This window comes from Cyprinodon variegatus, unplaced genomic scaffold (genome assembly GCF_000732505.1).
Source record: "Cyprinodon variegatus isolate N-32 unplaced genomic scaffold, C_variegatus-1.0 Scaffold74, whole genome shotgun sequence".
NCBI classification, from domain to species: Eukaryota; Metazoa; Chordata; class Actinopteri; order Cyprinodontiformes; family Cyprinodontidae; genus Cyprinodon; species Cyprinodon variegatus.
Genome location: NW_015150527.1, coordinates 801618 through 823604, shown reverse-complemented (window position 1 = coordinate 823604; position 21987 = coordinate 801618). Strand labels below are relative to the sequence as shown.

Genomic DNA, 21987 nt, shown 5'->3' with positions numbered 1-21987 from the left:
TGCTGCCCCCACCCAGAGAGGCAGGGTGCAGGTCGGGACTAACAAAGATGGTTTGACACGTAACCTGTCTGCAGCTCAGCACCGACCTGCCCAACAAACAGCAGCTAACCCTGAGAGCTACCTAGGTGCTCACAGACAGTGGAGGCTGTGACACCTGTTCCTGAGCTCTCCTACCCCCATCAACCGTCTCTACAGTCTGTTATTGCAATGCTTTCATGTAATAGAAGATAACAGCTCCACTGCTTATAGGGCATCTGACTTTGAAGCAAACACACTTAGATCTACAATGGAGTTTTTGTTGCGATGTAGGGAAAAGCCAAGTATACTGCCCATCTGAACCAGTGAAACAGAAACTGCAACTCAAATATCACACCAAGCAACCAATATGACTGTATCCTACACAGACGTTGTCTTTGCATTGTTGAGGGTTCACTCTCCTCTGAATGCAGGATTCTGGAAACTCAAAGTAAACATATTTAACCATTAGGGGGGACTAACAGCACCATGACTTAATCTCTAGATGGTTAGTTGATGCTTACTCATTAATAAGAAAATAAGTAGAGATTGACTGGGATGTCTGGACCTTCAATTTTTAACCTTTGTTTTCTAAAGAAACCAACAATTGTTAAATATGATGAATAAAACAAAAATAATAAGACGCACTTTAGACATAACAGACCTGGATGCTTTGGAAAGCTGACTTCATTCTGTCATTTTAAGAGCCGTAATAAATTTTCAACATGACAGCAGGCATCACAAAATGGAAAGCCATGGAAAACCCAGAGTGGCTGATTCTATAAACCTTCATACATTTCATTTTTAACTCTTTTACTTTCCACGTTGTGTGGGATGACTAGATACATCTGAGACCTCGCTCCTTCCTGCTTTATCACAGTTTCAGTTGTTTTAAAATCTTTCCTCGTTGATATGACCAACTTTAGGCTAGTGGATATTCTCTTTTAACCATGAGCACTTTTTAAGGAGTTACGTAGATTTACATTTTTTAAACAGCATCTTCTCATGTCTTTTGAACTTTGAGATTTAGATATTTCTGTTTTGTGAAAAGGAGTGAGTATATGATTATACTTATTTTTTCTTCTTTCTATTCATAACTTCTGTTTCCTTTTTTTAAGAGTTGTTTTAAGAAAGCAAGAAAGAGATGAAGAAAGAAAAATATCAAAAGAAAGAGAGAGAAGGTTTGAAATAATAATACTATCTAAGTTGGTATTTTATTTAAAAAGTGAACTCAAAGAAGAGAGTTTGTTTTTGTAAACATTTTACGATTGAGACTATGCGGCTGCAACAAATGGATGATTTCACTTGAAGGACACTGGTTGGCAGCAAACTAAAAGATGACGAATCAGCAATTACCGCCATCAGAAAATTAGCAGTTAATGTGCACATCTAGAAAGACAAACCAGAGGGGAAACAGAGAAGAAAAACAGCGAAAGAGGAAAAGTAGCAGCCAAAACACAGACAGTGAGGTCAGGTGTTAACAGCTGGGGAAACGACTTTTTCCACAAAAGGAGATGTGAAGATGCGAAACTGCAAACTATAAGATAGCATACAAATATCTCCCAGCTACCAGTTACAGCATCCATCCATCCATCCTGGTTTTAATGCTGTGACGCTCTCACATGCAGCCCTATCCCCATTACGATACAAGCAGGGGCCACAGCCGTGCCTGACACAGCAGTGCTGTGCTCTAACCTAACATCCTGATGTCACAGTGGCCCACACTAACAAGCGTGACTCCTAGTGACAGAGCAAAACAAAAGGCCATCAATAAGCTATGCAGTTGACAGCAGCCGAGGTGCAGAGTGTTGACGCTGGAGAACAACAATATTGGCTTTATACTACTAACCCTCCCCAACCCCCCCACCCTGTGTCACGTGTTAGCACTCCCAGCCAACGTTTTCACATACAGACCACTTCATCTGAGGCAGACATGATGTTTTACCAGAGTACAACTTTATCCACATACTTTAAACAACTCTGTAGGGATTAAACCGCATAGTCATTAATCCAGCTTTTACAGACATGGACACCTTTCCAGCAAACTGATGATAAATGAGCCCCGGCCACCTTTCTGCATTACATTATGTGATAACAATCAGACCATGCCAGACTTCATAACGAACACGTATTAGCGATAACTCGAGAGAGAAGTCACATGGGCAGAAGAGACAAACCGCAGGCAAATGCTGGTGCCCTATTGTTATAGCAACAGCTGCAAAACTGCATATTCACCCTGTGGACATTTCCACATTCTTGTCAAATCACAACCACAATTTGTGGAAGTGTATACTTTGGTTAGATGAGAGCAAATCCCAACTTTCTGTTTATCTGCTAAATGCAAGGCTAACTTGTTCCTCACCATGAGCACACCGTCTGCATGGCGAAACATGGTGGGGTTCTGGAATGATGTTTTACTTCATCAGGGCTGAAGTAAAACATCATTGTGATCTGCTAGAATGAAAAGTTAAACCTTTATCATCCAAATGACCAGTTTTTTGTAACTTGGATATAAACACAGCTTTGCAAACAAGCAAAAATGGTGAGGACAAATGTGGTCTGCAGGGTCTGCAAGGTCCACCTCTGTTCTAAAGCTGTTTCATAGAAATTAAACAGTAATCCAGTTACTAATACTGTGTGTTATATGTTACCTACTGTTAATGAAATTAAAAACTTAGTAGGCTATTTTTAAATTTCATAAGCCATGTTAAAAAGTTAATAAGCAAAGGAAAATGTTAATAATCTAAGTTAAAAATTAGCCAGCTATGTTAAAAAGTTAATAAGTTAAGTTAAAAAGTTAATAAGCTAAGTTAAAAAGTAAATGACCCATGTTTAAAAGTTAATACACTAAGTTAAAAAATTAATAAGCCATGTTTAAAGTTAATAGGCTAAGTTAAAAAGTAAATGAGCAAAGTGAAAATGTTAATAATCTAAATTAAAAGTTAATAAGCTAAGTTAAAAAGTAAATGACCCATGTTTAAAAGTTAATAACTTAAATTAAAAAGTAAATAAGCCATGTTTAACATTAATAAGCCAAGTTAAAGGTAAATGAGCAAAGTGAAAATGTTAATAATCTAAATTAAAAGTTAGGAAGCTAAGTTAAAAAGTTAATAAGCTAAGTTAAAAAGTTAATAACCCATGTTTAAAGTTAATAATCTAAGTTAAAAACTTAATAAGCCATGTTAAAAAGTTAATAAGCTAAGTTAAAAAGTTAATAAGCCATGTTTAACGTTAATAGGCCAAGTTAAAAAGTAGGAAGCTAAGTTAAAAAGTTAATAAGCTAAGTGAAAAAGTTATTAACTTTTTCACTTAGCTTATTAAAGTTAAAAGTTAGGAAGCCATGTTTAAAGTTAATAAGCTTAGTTAAAAAGTAAATAAGCTAAGTTAAAAAGTAAATAAGCTAACTTAAAAAATTAATAAAAGTTAATACGCTTAGTTAATATGCTAAGTTAAAAAGTTAAATGTAATAAGCTTAGATATTACACTTAATTTAATGTTATTAAGTTAATAAGCTATATCAAAAAGTTATATCTTAATAAGACTTTTGACTTGAAATTTGGAATTGCGAAGTATTTCATTGAGGGCCCTATCAGGGGTTTGGGCTGAGGCACTGGTTTATTATCCTAAATAGACAGAGTTCCCCTGGGATGCTTTTGATCAGGGGAACCAAGGTTATTCCTCAGGGGCCACCATTCTCTTTCTTTAAGATGAATCCATGGTTCGATACAGCAGAATGCAGCGACATGGTGAGGAGGTAAACCAGCTGCGTTGGAGCAGAGTCACACCTATGATGATGACTGTCGGCCCTTGGTGACAGTAGTTGTCCAACAGTTGGAGGAAGGCAGCAGCAGACTTGTGTTGGTCAATTATATCAAAATGACTAACAGCTAAACTAATTTTTGTGGAGACCAAAGATAAACAAGTTGAAGGAAAAGGAATAAAGAGCAGTTCTCTTTTAAACTGTCTGTACCTTTATGTGTGCTTTGGCTTTATTGAGTAGGCCCAGGGTGGTGTGGCGGCTGCAGTCGGGTCCCAGAGGTATGAGGGCCTTCAACCTCTCCAAGCACAGCCGCAGGTGAGCTCGTCTACAAAGGAAAGAAACACAATGGTTTGATAAATATCCAAACAGAATATAAAAGGCTGAATTTACTAACTTTGTGAACGAAAATGAATCCTGGTAGTAAATAGTGGACGCTTAAAAGTTGCCCAGAGTTTTGGTTTTAACTTTCTAATTCAAAACTGGGATTGGCTTTCACTTGTATTTGCTTTCCCGACAACGGGTCTCATATAATTCACATCCAGCTTTCTTCTCAAGCCGATACTTCATCCTCGGCAGTTATTTCAGCTTAAGCTACACCACTCATCTACATTACAAACAAGGTACAGTGATGGTGGAGGTGGTGTAATGGCATTTCCTGGAGCCTGCTCAGCTCATGCGCTCCATCATTCTTGACAGTTTCGTATTCGGTGACTGGAGATGGACCCCAGGTACAATCTATCCCGCTAATGGACCCCGGTTGAGAGGTAAAGGGAGATAATTGAAGCTTTAACAAAATCAGAGCTCCATTAGGAGGGGCTGCCCTTTCAGCTTAGCCTGGGGGTAAAGGCTGGAGAGACATTAAGCATTTAGATTCAGATGTGATCTTAGTGGGAACCTAACGGAGACGGACCCAAAGGACCAGAGCAGGAATTCACTGCAGATGTTTGGGCTATACGGCTCTCTGCTACGCCCTGCCTCTTTAGGGCTGGTGACTGCGTGCGAGTGGCTGAATTATATCAGCCCGAGTACATGTGTGTGTGTGAGATGGTTAAGTTATGCGTGGATGGTGCTGATAAGCACATAAGGGCAGACTATTACTGCCATTACACCAGTACTGTATAGGTTATTATATGTGAACAACTGTAGCATGACTGCAGACCAAATAAGTCTACAGCTGTCTACTGCATGCACTGGGATCAGTCACAATACACACAGATACATATACTCACATGCACAGATATGCACACAAATAAGGTCTAAGTGATGCCTATCAGTCTGGCTCAGGTCAACCGGCTGTTCAATCAGCTCTATTCAAGCCACCTTTTCTTCTTCATCATGGACGCGTCTATCTGGGCTTTTCATCTCTTCATACACAGGCACCAACCGCCACCTTTCAACAACTACAAATACCGCTCTGTCTAACAGGGGGGCACAGACAAAATATGGCCCAAAAAAAGATGGGGTGGTTCTGTTACTGCAGAGAGGAACTACAATGGATTAGTCAGGAACTCAGAAAATAGGTGTTGTTCTAAATTAGGCCAACATGAGATAAAAAAAAAAAAAAGAATCAAACCTAATTTTATTGCATGTTAGTTGTTTACGGCTTGAGTCTTTTGCAGCCTTGAATATTTTTGTTCTAGCAGGATTCTACCGTCATTAGCTTCATCTTCCCATTAACTAAGACCAACTTCGCCTGTCCTAGTTGATCTAAAGCATCCCAGCTAAAAAGCGATCTATTTCCACAGGTTTGCGGTTTCACCTACTTTACTTGTGGCAAACTGAAACAGACTTTTTATGGCCTATTCAACTATGGCTTCTTCTAGGAAATCTTCCAAGCCTTATCTTGGTAGGTTTTCACCCTCTTCTCCAGTTTTGAAGAAGGATAGATCAGGGCTTCATTAGATATTAAAACCTTTAGGTAATGCTTATGAGCTTCCTGTGCAGAAGTTCTCCACAGCCTTGACAGCGGTGTTCCTTTGCAATGCTCTTTGTACACTGATGTTCTTGCAGCCTCTGACGCCTTCACATTACAGTTATAGAGAGATTAAATTATACACAGGTGGGTTCTTTATACCTTAGATACATTTTTGAGACAACTGGTTTCATTTAGAGGGATTAGAATAAAGTGAGCTGAATAAAAATGAAGAGCAAACTTCTCAGTGCATCATTTGTTTATCTATTTAAATCACATTTAAATACATTATAGTTTGGATCCCCAAATTGGGAAACAGCTGAAGAGTTATGAATGCTTTTGCACGGCACTGTGGGTTTTTATTTAAATTGCATGATGATTTGCTACTTTATTTTACGTCACAGTGTTGAGCCTTTCCTTCCCAGATGGCCATGTACGGCCTGATAGAGAGAGCTGTGAGGGAAGAGCAGGGCACTGCAGTCATGCGTGGGCCTGTTTGTCTGAGCGTCTGCCCTGTCGGGCATAAAAATCTACTAACTGCAGACACCGGAGACTCTCAGCAGAGATTAAAACCCAATGGCAGACGACCCTAGATAACCCCCCCAGTTTGCATGCGTTCCTGCTCTTCATCCAGCCTTCACCCTCACCCGGGAACATGACAAACAGTCGGGGGAGGCAGCCGAAGAACGCGCAGTGTCGACAATTTCTAGCCCAAATATCTCATTATGGCGCTTAGCACATAGACCGCAAATAGAGTGCCAGAGGTGTGACAAGTAACTTATTGAGCAGCTGATTCACCACAAACACCCTTCCACACCCAGCTGATGTTGAGATGGGCACATCACATCTCTTTTACCGCATGGGCTTTTTACTTACAGCCTCTCCAGGCGTTGTTATATCTTCTATTTAAAAAGAAGCATCTTATCAGTATTCGGATACCGTAACTCCCTCGTGTTGCTGGATACTGTAGCATGGCACTTTTTTTTTTTTTTTTTATCTCTGCGGTTATGACACAACCCAAGTGTGTGGCACTTAGATAATTACAGTTGCTCAAAGAAGCACAAAGAAGATGGGGAAAAAAGAGCAGAAAACCACAATAGGAGAAAAAAGGGAGGAGCATCTAATTGAAACTTAAGGCTATTCCGCAGAATAGTTTGGTAACTGAACTCCGGCATTAGTCTAAGCAGAAAAAGGACTCAGAAAGTATTCCGTTAAACACTCTCATCTAAATGTACCTGAAGAGATACCATTGACTGGTTAATGGTAGGGACTACAACTACCACCATCTCAAACCAGGCATTTAAAGTAGATTATATTTAAACAGATGTAACATGTAACATTCTTGCCCTGTTGGTTTAAAAGCCACAAAAGAATGCAATGTCTTTTTGTTAAACTGAGTCAGTCAAAGATAGACCCCTGCATCACTGGGTTTAATCTCTATGAGGTAAAAGTGTTTCTCTTAGAGGATGTGGGGTCATAAACTCGTGACTCCTGGTGATGACCCCTTATCACAGGATCAATACTGCTTAAAGTGCCTCTTCATCAAGTAGAATTGCTGCCAGAAACACAAAAAAAAGTTGTAAAAAGGAGCTGCTTGAGCAAGACTGAAAGCATGTGACCATAAATATGAGCGATGCGACAATCAATCAGCCAGAAATGAAAATAAGATCCTTTTCCCCTGATCAGCATGGACTGTAATTAGTGCATCGTTAAGTGAGCATTATTTTTTTTTTTTTTTTTCCTTGTACAGCCACCTAACCAGCAACAGAGCCTCATGTTTTCAGAGTTCTCAGAAGCCTGGGGCCGGTTACATAAACAGCTATGGGTTTACTGAGAAGCCCCACAACTCTGTGTCCTCCGCCGCTAAAGCTAAGGATCTGTTAAGTACATGAGGAAGATTTGGTGCCAGATCATCTGTCATGAGAGGTTAAACTGCCTTCCACAAGCAAATCTACTTTACGTTACACTTAGAAATCCAAAAGAGTAAAATCATAATTGCAAAATAAGAAATGATGCAGCCAATGATGGCGTGTAGAGTCCGGTATCTAATGAATGGCCCGGTGAGCTGCAGGTTGTCTGAATGAGCAACTCTCCATCTGTGACGGATTATGTAACACGCAGCACTGTTGATACCAAGACCTTTGCTCTAACCTGTCACGCGCAGCAGGGATATTAAACACTCACTTGCAGTAAGGCAACAACAGCAAAAACATTTTTTCTTGTGTTTAGCAAACAGAGATAGTGGGTTCGAAGAATAAATGGAAAGGGTTGGTTTTTCAGGTGCATTGGAGTTACGTGTCGGCAAACAGCCACCCCCACCATCCCACTGTCTCTTTGACAGAGCCATTTATGGGCAGATCGATCTATAATGTGAGTGGCTATTCAAAGAAAACCACATCTAAAGCTTCTGCAGATCTCCCACCAGTGCATGGGAGTTACCTGCAGCTCCCAAAGAGAATATTCACAGCAGAAATAAAACTGCCTTTCAGGAGCTTTTAATTCTGGTTTTACTCACTAAATAATCGGTCGTGGGAAAATTTATTTTGCTGACAAACGGAAATTAATTTAAAATAACATGACTTTAAAGGGTTTTTTCTTTTTTTTACAACTTAAAGAGATGTTTCTCTCCCTTTAAAGCAGATAAAGAACAGATTCACATTTTAGAACTGTTTTATAGTAAACCTGCATAATGTCTATCATTGTCTTTCATTCTGCTGTTTAACAGAAGTAACCATGCAGAGGTGAGTTGGGTTATTAATAAGGCTCCTAGCTCAGGTAGCATCCTGACGTAGGGTATGGTTCTATGATGCTTGATTGGAGCGAGACAACAGTAGTTTGAAGAGAGTGAGTTTTTTTTTTTTTTTTGGTGACAAGGTCCACTGTTTTTCCAGGCCATACTTTAATGGCAACTCACCCATTTTTGTGTTTCTTACAATTTATTCTTGTAGGTATCCGGGCCTCCTTTAACCTTGTTAACGTTTAACTCGCACAAAATATATATATATATATTTTTTGCAGACACCTTGTATAAACACAGCTACTATTTTAATCTTACTTTGCACTTGTGCTTAGAGCTGGCTTGTTTGGTCCTGCTTAACGCTGCCCTAAGTAGGTGATTTATTGCTATTGCAGTTGAATTTTAGCATTGGTTAAAACGTTACATGCTGGTACAAGCTTTGGTCACTGGTAAAGGCTTTGATGATCCCAGCCTTGTGATCTGGTATAAATACGACTGAGACATTGGCCTCTGTAGAGAATCCTCCTGTAATCCACCTCACTGGCAGCACCGGCTTCAAGCATCGCTAAATCAAGCAGCTCAAATGGAAAAGGCTCCGGTTTTGTGGAGCCCAAAAAGTAGAGAAGGACTGAGACAGCTGGACCTTCAATTTGTAACCTTTTTTCTTGACAGATACTAACAGTTGTAAAGACGATGCATACAACAAAAACAATAAGACACTTTAGACATAACAGCACTGGACGCTTTAGAAAGTTTATTTTATTCTGTCATACAAGGACCCATGTTACATGTTTTTCAACATGACAGCATACATCAAAAAATGGGAAACAATGGAAAAACCAGTGGGGCTGATTCAATAAACCTTCAGCCCCACTTTCAACCTTGTGTGGAGGGGATGAAGAGTTCTCCATGGCATAACTAGCCGCGAGTGTGTTGGAAATAATTACTTTGGTTGCGTTTTTCGAAATTTATCTGGGAGTGGGGTAATGTCTTCCATTTAGTTAGCTTACTTGTCTACAGTTAGTTAATTAGTTTACCTCTATCCACAGCAACAGATGGAGGAAGGGTGGTGTTGTGCTACTATATTCTCTATACAGCCAAAGAAAACTCTGGTCATACCAGAACCTTTGAAATCTTATAGAAGTACTTTGAACCATGAGAGCAGTGCAACCAGAACAGTTTTCCAATCTAAACCTCAATGCTATGTAAAAAAAGAAAAGTAATGTTAGTTGGTACCATTTAAACAGTCATCGACTTAAATAATTACATATCAATGTGAATTCCTCTGCCGGATCCTCCAGCAATAGTTGGCAAACAGACATCCCTTCCTGTCCTCCTGGGACAATGGGCAGCCTCCAAACTACTCACTCCACTAAAGTATGTAAGCATGTGGGTCTGTGTCAAGCTGTAGATTGTATCTGTTTCTGTGTGTGTGTGTGTGTGTGTGTGTCAGTGTGACTTGTGTTCCTGACAGGCCCCAGATGGGTGTGCAGGCAGGCAGCTCTGCCTTTTGGCTTTGACGTGTGAGTGAGCAGCCAGGCATCCCTGGGTCACTGTGCCGCACCTTTCCCCTGCATCTATGCTGCTCTCTGCACCAGCCCTCCAAGAAACCTGTGCAAACTGCTTTTTCAAACTTATATCCACACCCTATCTCTTTGTGAGTTTTTTTTATTGTTTATTTTTTATTTCCAACTGCTCACATTATTTATTTTCTAGTTTTGACTCAAATAAAACAGTATTCTACCTTATATGTTAACATCAAATCATTTTCAAGCTCATTTCAATGTGCGATGCTGCCTCTAGTGAAGTAACTACAGTGCAGTCCTTTCTAGAGTTTAGATAGAAAATCTGCCCACTTCAACTCTTACCAAAACCTACGCACATCCTATGTACCACTGCTCAGTGCTCACTTTACTGTTCCCGTATTGTTCACACGTGCAACATGCATGTGCTTTTGGAGGACTACTGCAAGGCATGCAGTATAATATGTAAAACCTTTGGTATATTGCACAATGAGAGGATTGCCTTCACAACGTTATTAACTATGATGTTAAGCAAGAATAATTATTGCTACAAGGCGAGTATCTTAGCAGATCAGAGGGCCAAGGACAATTAGAAACAATCAGAGCATTAAGAATATCATAGAAACCATTATGGCAGAATCTAAACAATACAGCGAACTAGGATGATTAGTAAGAAACTCTCAAGATTAATTTCTCCCAGGTTAAACCCACTGAGCTTCAAATATTGTAATTTAAATACACAGACTGAAGCAAACCATTATCCTTAACATCCTTTTTGTCACTTTGCTCCCAGAGTAACACACAAGCATAATAAACTGATATTAGTCTGTTAAATGATGTCCTTGGTTAAAAACAAACAAACAATAATGATGTGTGGTGGTCCTTCATGTGACCATAAGAATTTCCAAACAACATAATTATTAAACCATTTTGTAATCTGTGAGCAGAGAACAGGAACAGATGGAACAGTGTGTTAAAATAGTTTGAAAATGCTACCAACCCCTGGGCTTCTCTGACATCTTATTTAAAACAACTTCAAACTATAAAAGTGACGGCAGAACATTTTTGAAGTTTTCCCACCAAACTTTTCAGCTTCAGTATACCTACACTTCAGCTGCTGCAACACTGTTTCCTATTTTACATTAATGCTGCCCATTTTCAAAATTGTATCTAAGCACCAGGAAATTAAGGGTAGCGTGTGAAAAATAGGTAGGGCTGGACTATCATGCAGAAACAGATATTTTTTTCATTACTAACTTCCCCATGTTCAACAAGACACGCCTAGGCCTCTCAAAAATCACAAATCACTATAACATAGCAAAACTGCTAACTAGCTCTAAAACATACAAACTAAAATTAATTCAGAAAACATTGACATGCAATAACTGAACCTAATGAATTCAGCACTAACTAATGGCAGTATGACAAAAAAACACATTTACAAATAAATAAATGCAATAAATAGCTGTGTGAGGGCAGGGATGCATCTAAACATTTTAGGAGAGTAGCTCTCCAAGGTTGGACCTCAATTGCCCTAAATAAACAGCAGCCCTTTACTGTATCATAATCTATTATTCTTATGATTTTTATGACCAAAAAACATCTTAAAGAACAGTTTATAATGAGCATCATCAAATATTGAATAAATATAAATCGAAAAATTTATCAAAATCAATTCTGGCATGAATATCATTTGATTCCTAAAAGTAGTAAGCATGGTGTTTTGGCAAATAAATAACCTGAAAGACAATCTAGTCCTCCAGTTGTTCGCTGAGAACAGTTTTAGCATCATGAACTTCTAAATAATTAATATTAACATTTAATCCACTGCCCATTATGTCTTTTTCTTTGTATAGAATATAGATCCAGTAAATCCTGTAGTTTATTCCTGTGCTCTAAATCCAACCTGAGGCTGAAGGGATCAGCTCTGGGAGGAATAATGGATGTAGTTGCTTTGAATTAAATAAATATACTTATTTAATAATATTTATATATATACATAAATATTGTGTTTAATCACTAAAACACAATATTTCATCCCAAGACCAAATCAATCAACAAATGGAAAACTTTCCTCAAAAACTGAGTTCATAGCGAGTTTCTCCCCCTTCAGCAACTGAAGCACTATCTCCATGTATAAAAAGCCATGCAGATGACCTACATTCTGAATACTTAAATAATAGATAAGTTCCCAGGCCATCCAAGATGTCTGACATAATTACTGGACAGGCTTTTAAAAGTCAGGGTCACATTTCCAGTGCAGATAACAGTCAATACTCTGCTCTCTGGCAAATCCCCCACTCTCTGAAACGCACTTAAAACACACACACACACACACTCTTACACATACACTGTGTGACCCATTTTAAGTTGAGAATCCAAATGTGACCCTTTACCCATTTATTACACTAATTACACATGACCAATGATCACTTATGGCATAAATCTTTTAAATTGATGCAAGAGAGGTAATTAAGACGCCGCTGGACTAGTGAAAAAAAAAACTCTGACTTGATGAAGGAAATCACTGTACATTCCTTACTTGATCTGCAGAATCAGGGCTTATTTAAAGGGGCCACAACATGGTTAAAGGTTATTGAAGTGGTCACAGCATGTCGACTGAGAACGACATCAAACTGACATCTAATTACCTCTGTTTAAGAAGGAGGACAGTTAAATCTATCAGAACGATTTTTTTCCCCCCATCATTTTACCAATCCATTAGGTCTGTGCTACAGGCGTCTCCGTCTCCTGAGTCGTAAATCATAAAACAGCATGTGTCACGCTGGATCCACACTCTGGAGATGATAACATGTAATATGCATGGTCTACAGGCAGGTCTGAAGAACTCAGCCAGGCGTCAGCCTATACGCATGTTCCCTGTGATGGCCTGCTTTTAGTTTGGGAGGTAAATTGATTCTGTTGATGGCTTAAGACTTTACTCCAACATTCAAAGATCGATAGATTTTACTATATTGCACGTTTAACATCAACAGTATGGAAAGGAAAATGGAAGCTTTGACTGATGTAGGATTCAGATTTTAATGCATTTGTTTCTTTGTCATACATGTTTGAAAGGTAGCCTTAAATCTTATTCTTCCTCTGCATTTCTCACATGGCTGATACTAAGCTACAGCTAAAGTCATGTGTTTATCCATTAAGAAAAAAAAAAGCAACAACCTGACTTCATGGATATGTTTTTGCATCAAAGGGGAAGCAACTTCTACCTAGAATTACTGCTGACTGTCTTAAAAGAGGCACCAACTTGGCTGCAAAAGTGGAGCCTTTTCAATTACGGCTTCATAATCTGAGCTATAAACACAGAGGAGAAAAGATAACAAGCAGACAGAGCCAACCCTAAATGTCGACAATGGCCCCATCTGAAACTGATTTCATTAGCTTTACTTAATGTGGAAAACTTTGTGCTTATGGCATGTGGTTATAAAGTTAGCCCATAATTGTTTACTATATTGTTATTAAAAGCCACAACATAACAAATTTAAGGACAGAACAATTAAATCAGGGTAAAGATGAAGGTATTTTTCTTTTACACGGTTGGTTTCCCTGACTAAACATTCTGATTAATAGTAATGGGTCAACGTAATTTATGAAATTGGTTTTATTAACTTTAATTTATAACTGAATTAAGACTCAGAATGGGCTAATTCCTAATCTTAATTGACTGTTTTGAAGTCAATTAGAAATATATATAAAAATAGAAATATGTATAATTATGTGAACTTGCTAAAGTATTAAAAGAAAGCTTAGAATCAACTAAAACAAGGTTAAAAGCCATAACCTAAAATGAAGACCACCCACCAAATTCTTAGAAAGATACAAAGCGTGTTAAATCTTGTAAAGCAGATCAGAAAGATGATTTTAAAAGGTATAAATGTGGTAAAGTTTCAGTCGCTAGAGCCATTGGCTTCTTTGGAGCATTTCTAAAATCATTGGAGCATCCTTGTCCTTCAATTGTATCTATTTTCTGACAGACTCCTGTTTATTTTATTGTCTCAGTAATACATGGACAGATGGACTAGATGCAAAGAGGCAGAGGGAGATATGGAGGGGTGAGAGATATAGAGAGCGGGGGTGGGACGGGAGTGTTCTGACTGTGTAATCTGCCCAGAAACTGACTATGGGCGTAAACATGAGCTGATCAGTAAATAATCAGGTTAATTTATACAAAAAAAGCTACAAAAAGCTTGAAGACATCATTATTGAAAATTAATCAAGGATATAAAATGTTTAAAGAAATGAAGATATTATAATATAAACATTGTTTTCCTAACTTTAAGCTTGCCAACTTTTTTAAATCTCACATTACATGTAAAACAGAGCAGATGCTACACTGCATTTAGCCTTCCTGTTATCCTGGAAGGGCTGATCTCTCCCAACATCTCACACACACATATGAAACACAGGGTTGTCTTAACATGTAAAAAATATATATATATATATATAAAGCTTCTGGCACCTCTATGCCTCTTCAGGCTTTATTTTAAACAACTTCCTGATCATCAGAAAAAAAAAACCAAAGCTTTGAGGGTTCTTTCCATGGCAAAAACCAGAGAGCATGACTTGGTAACTCCAATGCATGGGCGATAGAGAGACGTTAGATCATTAACTTTTCCACTGGTTGGTCTCCAGATAGGGTAATCTAGCTGAAAAATCACATGATTTCGGGCCTCCAGCTAATTCTTTGAAGCATTTCTACTCCTATTAGGCTACTTCAAAGGGAGTAGCAGGAGTTTGTCCTTGACAATGCATTGGTTAGAAAGCTTCACATAAACAGGGAAAATGATTCTTCGAATGACATTGAATAATTTTCTACCAAAAGCAGATCCACCACTTTAGAACATTCAACATTGTAGACTTCACATCTTAGCATCTTTATCATGTTTTTGATGCACAGTGCTATCCAACAACCACATGTTCAATTCAAGGAGAGAAATTCTTTGATCTCTTCCTCCTACTCCAAATTCTCTTTGTCAACTATTTATAAGGCGGTTGGTTGGTGTGTAGCAGACTGAAATAGTGAAATGGATCTATAAAGGCTTTACTGCCTGTAGGTGGATGGGAAGAAGACTTTTCAGGCAGTTGTGACCTCAATCCCCAAAGAAGGAGAGTATGTATTTAGACCCAACATTTGAAAGTTACATGAATTCCAAGTCCAAACCGATGGTTAAACAAGTAAAAAAAAAAAAAAAGATTAATAACAAAACAACAACGATGATTTAAGTAGAAAATAGTCAATGACAAGGATGCTACAAAACCCACTCTGGACATTAGGTTTTGGGTATAAATTCTATATTTTTTTCATTTTTTTAATGCGTTGAGAAGCATCTCAGGAATGATTTAACAAATACCAAAACCAGATTATCTTAATGTTTATTTATAGCCTCATTTGGAAGAAAAGCAAAAAGGGAACTATAAATCATATATGTGTGGCACCAAGACAGTACATGGCGAACACATAAACACAGATGGTTAGCATGAATGCGATCGAGAGCTAGTGTCATAGCCCAGATCAGTCATTTCTGTTAGTGGCCAGTCTGCACATATTTCTTTCAGAGAAGCATTTTGATTTCATTTTATCATCCAACTTATTTCTTCTCCTTTTTTGTTGAACTAAAAGACAGAGACGTTTATTATAAGTTCTCTATAGCCAAGCTCTTGACCCATGGTAACAGAGTGAAGGAAAAGAGAGATGACCAAGAGGGAAAAGGATGCAAAAATGCAGAGCAACTTCCCCCCTTAACAGCGACCGCAGACATCCACACGTTCACTCACATAGGGATGCATGTGCAGAGTTTGCTGGAGAATAGAGAGGGGGAGATTTGTTCTCCGTGAGGCTGGGCAGAGAGACTGTAGGGCTGAAACCCATCACTAAGGGACGGATTAGTTCACACGTGCACACTGCCTTTTCATCTGCTCCACTGACAAAGGTTGGAAGAGAGCACAAAGGGAAGAAGGAGAGAGACAGGGACACGGAGCAAATGAAAGGGATGAGCAAAGAGATTGAGGAAGGCGGCGATGGGGGATTGGTGGAGGAGAGGTGGACAGAGGGACATTGAGAATGGAGATGGGGAAGTGATTTTGGCTTCACAATGATCCCGCCACTAAAAAGATGAACAATTATCCTGAATCCAGACCAGCAGAACACGACTCTCCCAAACACAGGCCTCATTTTCTGTAATTAAAAAGGCGACAGAAATGTGGCCACGGCCCAAAAAAGGTGCTTTGTTCAAAGCATGTGAGATCCAGTCTCATATTCTACAGCGTAGTCCTGTCAGAGCTCAACCTTCTCACTTTTGTCACTCCATCTAATTTCTTCCAAAAGAGATGGGAGATATAACCTAGAAATCCTATAATCTCTGAATTTACATAACACAGACGTTCTCTACATAACAGAACGTACAAACTTGTCTTAATGAGCCCCCCCACCCCCCATCAGTGAGGCTGGTAGAATCACCGTTTCGTGACTTAATTTATACTTACATGAAATAAAGGCATTCCCTCAAGGCTTTGATGATGCGAAAGTAAGAGGGCGGAGACTTCTATCCCCCCCATTCTATAGCTCTTTGCTCCTATTGGTTCAAAGCTAACCTCTATGATTGGTCCACAGCCGGTGGTGTTTCCCCTTTTCCCCAGCTGTGGGGCTAAAAATAGAAGCCACAGTCACATTTAGCAGCCGGTTTTTTAAACAGCCACCTTCTTACTCGTTATTTTCATCCCTAACTAAAAAGCATATGGGTCAACGTGGCAGCCTGGTGAAAGAATACGGAAAGTCAGCAGAGACATTCCTTCCTGGAAGGCTCTGTACTGTGTTAACATGTTCAGAACTCAGGTTGGACAGGCTAATAATCTAATGTGGGAGGAAGGAGGTATTGTTCAGAACATTAAGGATCAGCCTGAACGTACCATAGCTGATTAATGGAGTCAATTAGAACACCAGCAAACAATAAAAGCAGACAGTTTGCATTTTACTGCTGAAAATGCAGGAGAGGCAGATTTGCTTTTTTAAAGCTCAATAGCTCCATCACTCTTAACTGTAACACATTATAATCTGTGAATAATATGGGCTCAACTAGGAGGCTGAAAACTACTCATAGTGAACCAGTGCAAAGCAAAAAAAACAAATTGTTGTGATTCGAGATTTTTTTGTAAGATCCAACAAATACTAGTGAATGATGATTAAGTGGAAGGTAAGTACAATGTGGGTGAGAAAAAAACGAAAGGTGTGGGAATACAAGTGTGCATAGGCCTGTCGCTATAATCAATAAATCAATTAATCACACGATAATTAAAAACTATCCATGTCATTTCATTTATTGGGTATATCGTCTCTGCCTGTGTTTTTCCTTTTTTTCTATTGATGACGCTGGATGAAAAGGCTTAACTCCGGTGCTATCCACTGACCCCTCCACTTCTTCATTTTTGAGGAGGGAGGACTATCGCATCAGGTAGTCAGCGCGCATCATTTTGTACTTCTGCAGCTTTGGAGCCCCATGAGGAGTTAGAGGAGTTAGCGAGGTAAAAAAAAAAAAAACATCTTATGTTAAGGGGGAAATCTCGAAATGGAACTGGTTTTAAAGTCGAGCACAACAGCCGCAGTGTGGGAGTATTTCTGATTCAAACCAAAACCGCTAAACCTATGCGAGCCAGTATGTCGCATTTGTCATAAAATAGTAGCAACTAAGAGCAGCAATACAACCAACCTACACATGCACCTAAAGCACAACCACCCAGCAAAGTTTCTCCAGCTGGGGACAAAAAGTACAGGCGGTGGCCCGTCTGTGTCTTCAAGTTCGCGACAGTCCACCATCACTGAAGCAATTAATCGACAGGCAGCATACAAAAAGGACGGTGCAAAGTGGCGAGCTCTCGCAGACAGCGTAGTTCATTTAATTGCTAAAGAGATGCTTCCATTTATTATTGTTGAAAAGCCGGCATTTCGAAAAATGTTGCAGACATTTGATGGAAAACATACATATCACAAACGTGATATGTTGTACATATGTTTTTATTTCCAACGTGGTTTTATCTTGTGTTTAGTTTTTATTCAAGTGTTTTTTCAGTTAACAGAGACTGAGAGTCCATTTGATTTTTATTTCTCGTTTTATTTTGTTAACCAGTTCCAGTGTTAAGTGTTCTGTTGAAAATAAAGTGTGTTTATCAGGAAAATGCTTGCATTATTATGTATTTTCCATTAAATCAGTGTAAAAAGGTCTTAAATCAATATTATCATTTATCGCAATAATTTTTGAGACAATTAATCTTTCAGCAAAATTTGTTATCGTGACAGGCTTATGTGTGCATTCATCTTCAGTCGAATCTAAAGAGCATCTTTCACTTGGAATTACAGTTTCAGCTCTTAGAGTAAACCTGTTCCAGCATTTCACAAATAGGGAGTAATATTTATCCTTTGTTTTTTCAAAATGGCTCCAATTCTAGTCTGTACTTTAACTAGGCCATGTTTGCATGTGGAAATCTTTAGGTGTGTGTCCTTCTTGCAGACAAACTTACACTGTAGGCTGAAGCCCTTTGCAGCCTTAATGCAAAGGTTTTCTTCCAGGCTGCTCATAATTGAGCATTACCTTACTTCCCATCAACTGACCAGCTTTGCTGTCCCAGCTTAAGTGTAGCTTCCCTACGATGTAATGTTGCCATATGATGCTGGTAAACAGTTTAAAATTTGTTCCAAAAAGTATATACTTGTGGTATTTCAATATGCATTACATTCAAGCATTACATTTATTTTATAGATAGATGCTGATTTAAATGGTTTTAAGGGTTACCCAAAAAACTGTGATATGCAAGAAAATAAATTTTAAATATTAAGGTCAAATAAAATTTGACACAATACAACTTCCTCCTACCACTGCGGCCCAAAGATGTCAAGCAGACCTCAACCTATTTCCATCGTCTGACTGCATTGGCAGGTGAGAACATCCCTCTTGGTAATTATAGAACTGAACGCTTCTCTGTCCACAAATCAGGAGTACGGATTAGGCTTTCATGCTACTCAAGGCGTCCTGTTGTCAGGTTTGTTTGACCGATTACCTAGCACATCTCATTAACCTGTCAATTACTTCCTGGTCCTCTGGGACAATCGTTAGGTAAGCCAGAGCCAAGGGAGGCTGTCAACAACATGAACTGTGTGGCCTCTACAGTTGAAAACATCCCGGCACGTGTGTTCTATCAAGCTGTACTCACTGGACCAAAGATCAGGCCCAGTAAGCTGCTTTTCTAAGGAAAGAAAAGCTTACAAGTTGTCACGCTGGTCAGAACAAACGGTTCCTGTTTTAGGCCCTGTGGCAGAGCCTGAGAATAGGCAGTGCTTAGTGGGAAGATAACACAGAGATTGGTTAGAAAAAAATTTCTTTTTAAGGCAACATCAGCAGAGAAAGGAATAGAGACTAGATTTTATTCACATGTGAATGATCACTGCAACTTAAACTAAATGAAGCCCTTCTGCATTGATCTATAATAAATTAAATTCTGTTTTAATTTTTTTTTCCATAAGAGGATGAGAAGCTGTTAAGGAAATTGAGGAATAAACATGACTGTGTTTCATTTAGTGAGAAACAGGAAATTAAACCTAAACACTGAATAACTTTAAATTGAAGTTTTGCATCACTTTACACAACATATATAAACAATTACAGTAGATAAAAAACCTAAAGTATCCATAAATCAAAATTGTTAATAATAATTGGAAGCATGATCTAATTGGACTGAGTTAAGTTTAATCAAGCAAACCGTTAAAGGCCCAGAAATATTAATTGGACGATGTCTGTGCAGAAAGCAATGCAAATATGTACAAATGCAGCAAAGCAAACATAAACATCGACTTTGAAACATTATTAACTTAAGAGAGCTCCAAATAAAAAATGAATTAAAAAATAAAACACAACCCAGGCAGCTCTTTAAAGGGTGAACAATTTACCAACTGACTCCAAATTGGAAGTAACAGCTGTGGCTTCTTTTTAAACAGAGATGTAGCAGTAAAAATGCTTGCATCCCGAATGATTGAGGCATGCATGCTCATGATGTTGCACATAAAGCAGCTCAACATCTAAAAAGTAGGACACAAAGCTGCACAATAATCAACTGCATTGAGGACCCTCCCAAACATATTAAAATTTGCTGATTAGGGACATTATGCCTCCCGCTTATCTTTATTGAAGCTGGGAAAACAAAATAACAAAAACAATATAAAAAATAAACTGTCCAAGTGCAAGCAAACTTCTTGAAGGCCACAAAGGCTTTATTTCAATATGTTAGCCTGATTCCACCAACTTGACATAAGGAAACATAAGCAGCAGCTTTTTAAAGACTCCACAAACTATACATGTTTTGCTAAACTCTACCAGGACCAAAATATTTAGCAGGTAGATGAGAGCTCCATACATAGCAGGAAATCTCAGTTTAGCTAAATATCTGCCAGAGTGTAGACATGGCTTAAAAACAACTGTACCGCAAGTGCACAGAACAATGAGGCCAGTATCAAACCATGATTATTTTAACCGAATAGTTATGAAAGAGCAGCTGGTCGTAGGGGACCGAAGCCTGACGCTTTAAAGGTCAATGCCAAATAGGGCAGTGAAGCCAACTGATGTGGACATCTCTGTAATGTCATGTATGTCGCCAAAGCAGGACTGGGACCAAATGCCTTCTTTTACACGCAAACACTGTGTTTCACTCATTGCTTGCATATTTAATCCCATAAGAATCCGGCAGAGGCAGATACTGATAATGCACCAGCTACTAAAATCTTTCCTTGCGAAATGCCATGCAGTTAGAAAGAAACTTGGTAACAGTCTGGCTTTTGCAGCAGGGTAAAAATCTGATGGTGTGAGGGACTTAAATGCTGAGCTGTGCGTTTTTCCCTATGAAGGATAATTATTTCTGCATTCAAAATTACATTTTTGTGATCAAAGTAGTGAAAAAAACAAGCCTACAGGCCTTTTCTTGTTAAACCAAACTAAAGCTGCATAATTAGGTGACATGTGGAAGCTGAATAAGGCTCTCATGAGGTACAAGATCAAAGCAGCAGAGCGAGCAGCGCATGTTATCTCCTTCCAAGTATTTGGAATGAGTTGGTGGAGTTCTTTTTCAATGCCTTTTATCCACCTTTAGAGGTCTCCGCTGTCTCTGCTAGTCTGCACATCGCAGAGGTTATCAACACCTGTGCCAGGCGTGCAAGGCAGATCGTCTCGTTGGCTGCAGATACACAGGCTTGATAAGTCTTAGAAAATGCTGCGGTCAGGTCTCAAGATGGATCAGAGGCTGCTGGTGCTGCTGCAGCAGAGGCTGGAGAATCATGGTATAAGCCAGACACACTTGGGTGAGCAACTATGCCTGATACGTACATCTTGCAGCAAGGCAAGGCACTGTAGGGGAATTGGATTAGCCATTGGCAACGAAAAAGGATTAGAAATGTCTGACTTTTAATGTGCTGCTTTTAAAGCCCTTCTAATCTTGGGTTTTTTTTCTCCCTCATGGAAATATGAATTAGTACGCTGTAATATAATATTCACTGTATTGAGAGGCAAGCCTATTAGGTGGGTATTTCTATTTGTGCTGATCAGACCTTTTTATATGCTCTTCATCGCTACCTTTAATTTTAGGCTTTGAAATAAATGCTTTTTGACCCTCGATTTTCTGGAAGGCCGATATCGATTGTTGTTTTTTAATAATGAACTGTCATAGGGGTGTAAATCACACCCATAATGCCGATTCCATTCAGTATCAATTTCCTGACCCAACGATTCCATTATTTTCGATACTCAAGAACACACCAAGATAAGATTTGATGAATTGGTTAATTTCTTATTTTTACCTTACAGGCTAGGGATGGAACGGTTTATTAAAAAACTGTCCGAACCGTTCGGTTCGACTGTCTTGGTTCGGTTCGCCTGTGTTGCGTTTGGTTCATGCACTGCTCATTTTTCTCATAGGCGAAGCGTTTACACTCCAGAGCAGAAGGTGGCGGTACTGCGACCAAAGCCAACCACCAGTAGTAAACAAGAAG

At 38.9% G+C, this 21987-nt stretch overlaps 1 protein-coding gene across 2 annotated transcripts in view; it reads right to left on the bottom strand.

The window, feature by feature from the left end:
- Positions 1-21987, bottom strand: part of mxi1 (MAX interactor 1, dimerization protein) — a 38142-nt gene that overhangs the window by 2521 nt on the left and 13634 nt on the right. For both annotated transcript variants that reach the window (XM_015372661.1, XM_015372662.1), the window contains exon 4: positions 3986-4100. In XM_015372661.1, the coding sequence (XP_015228147.1) occupies positions 3986-4100 (115 nt within the window). The remainder of the gene's footprint in view (positions 1-3985; positions 4101-21987) is intronic.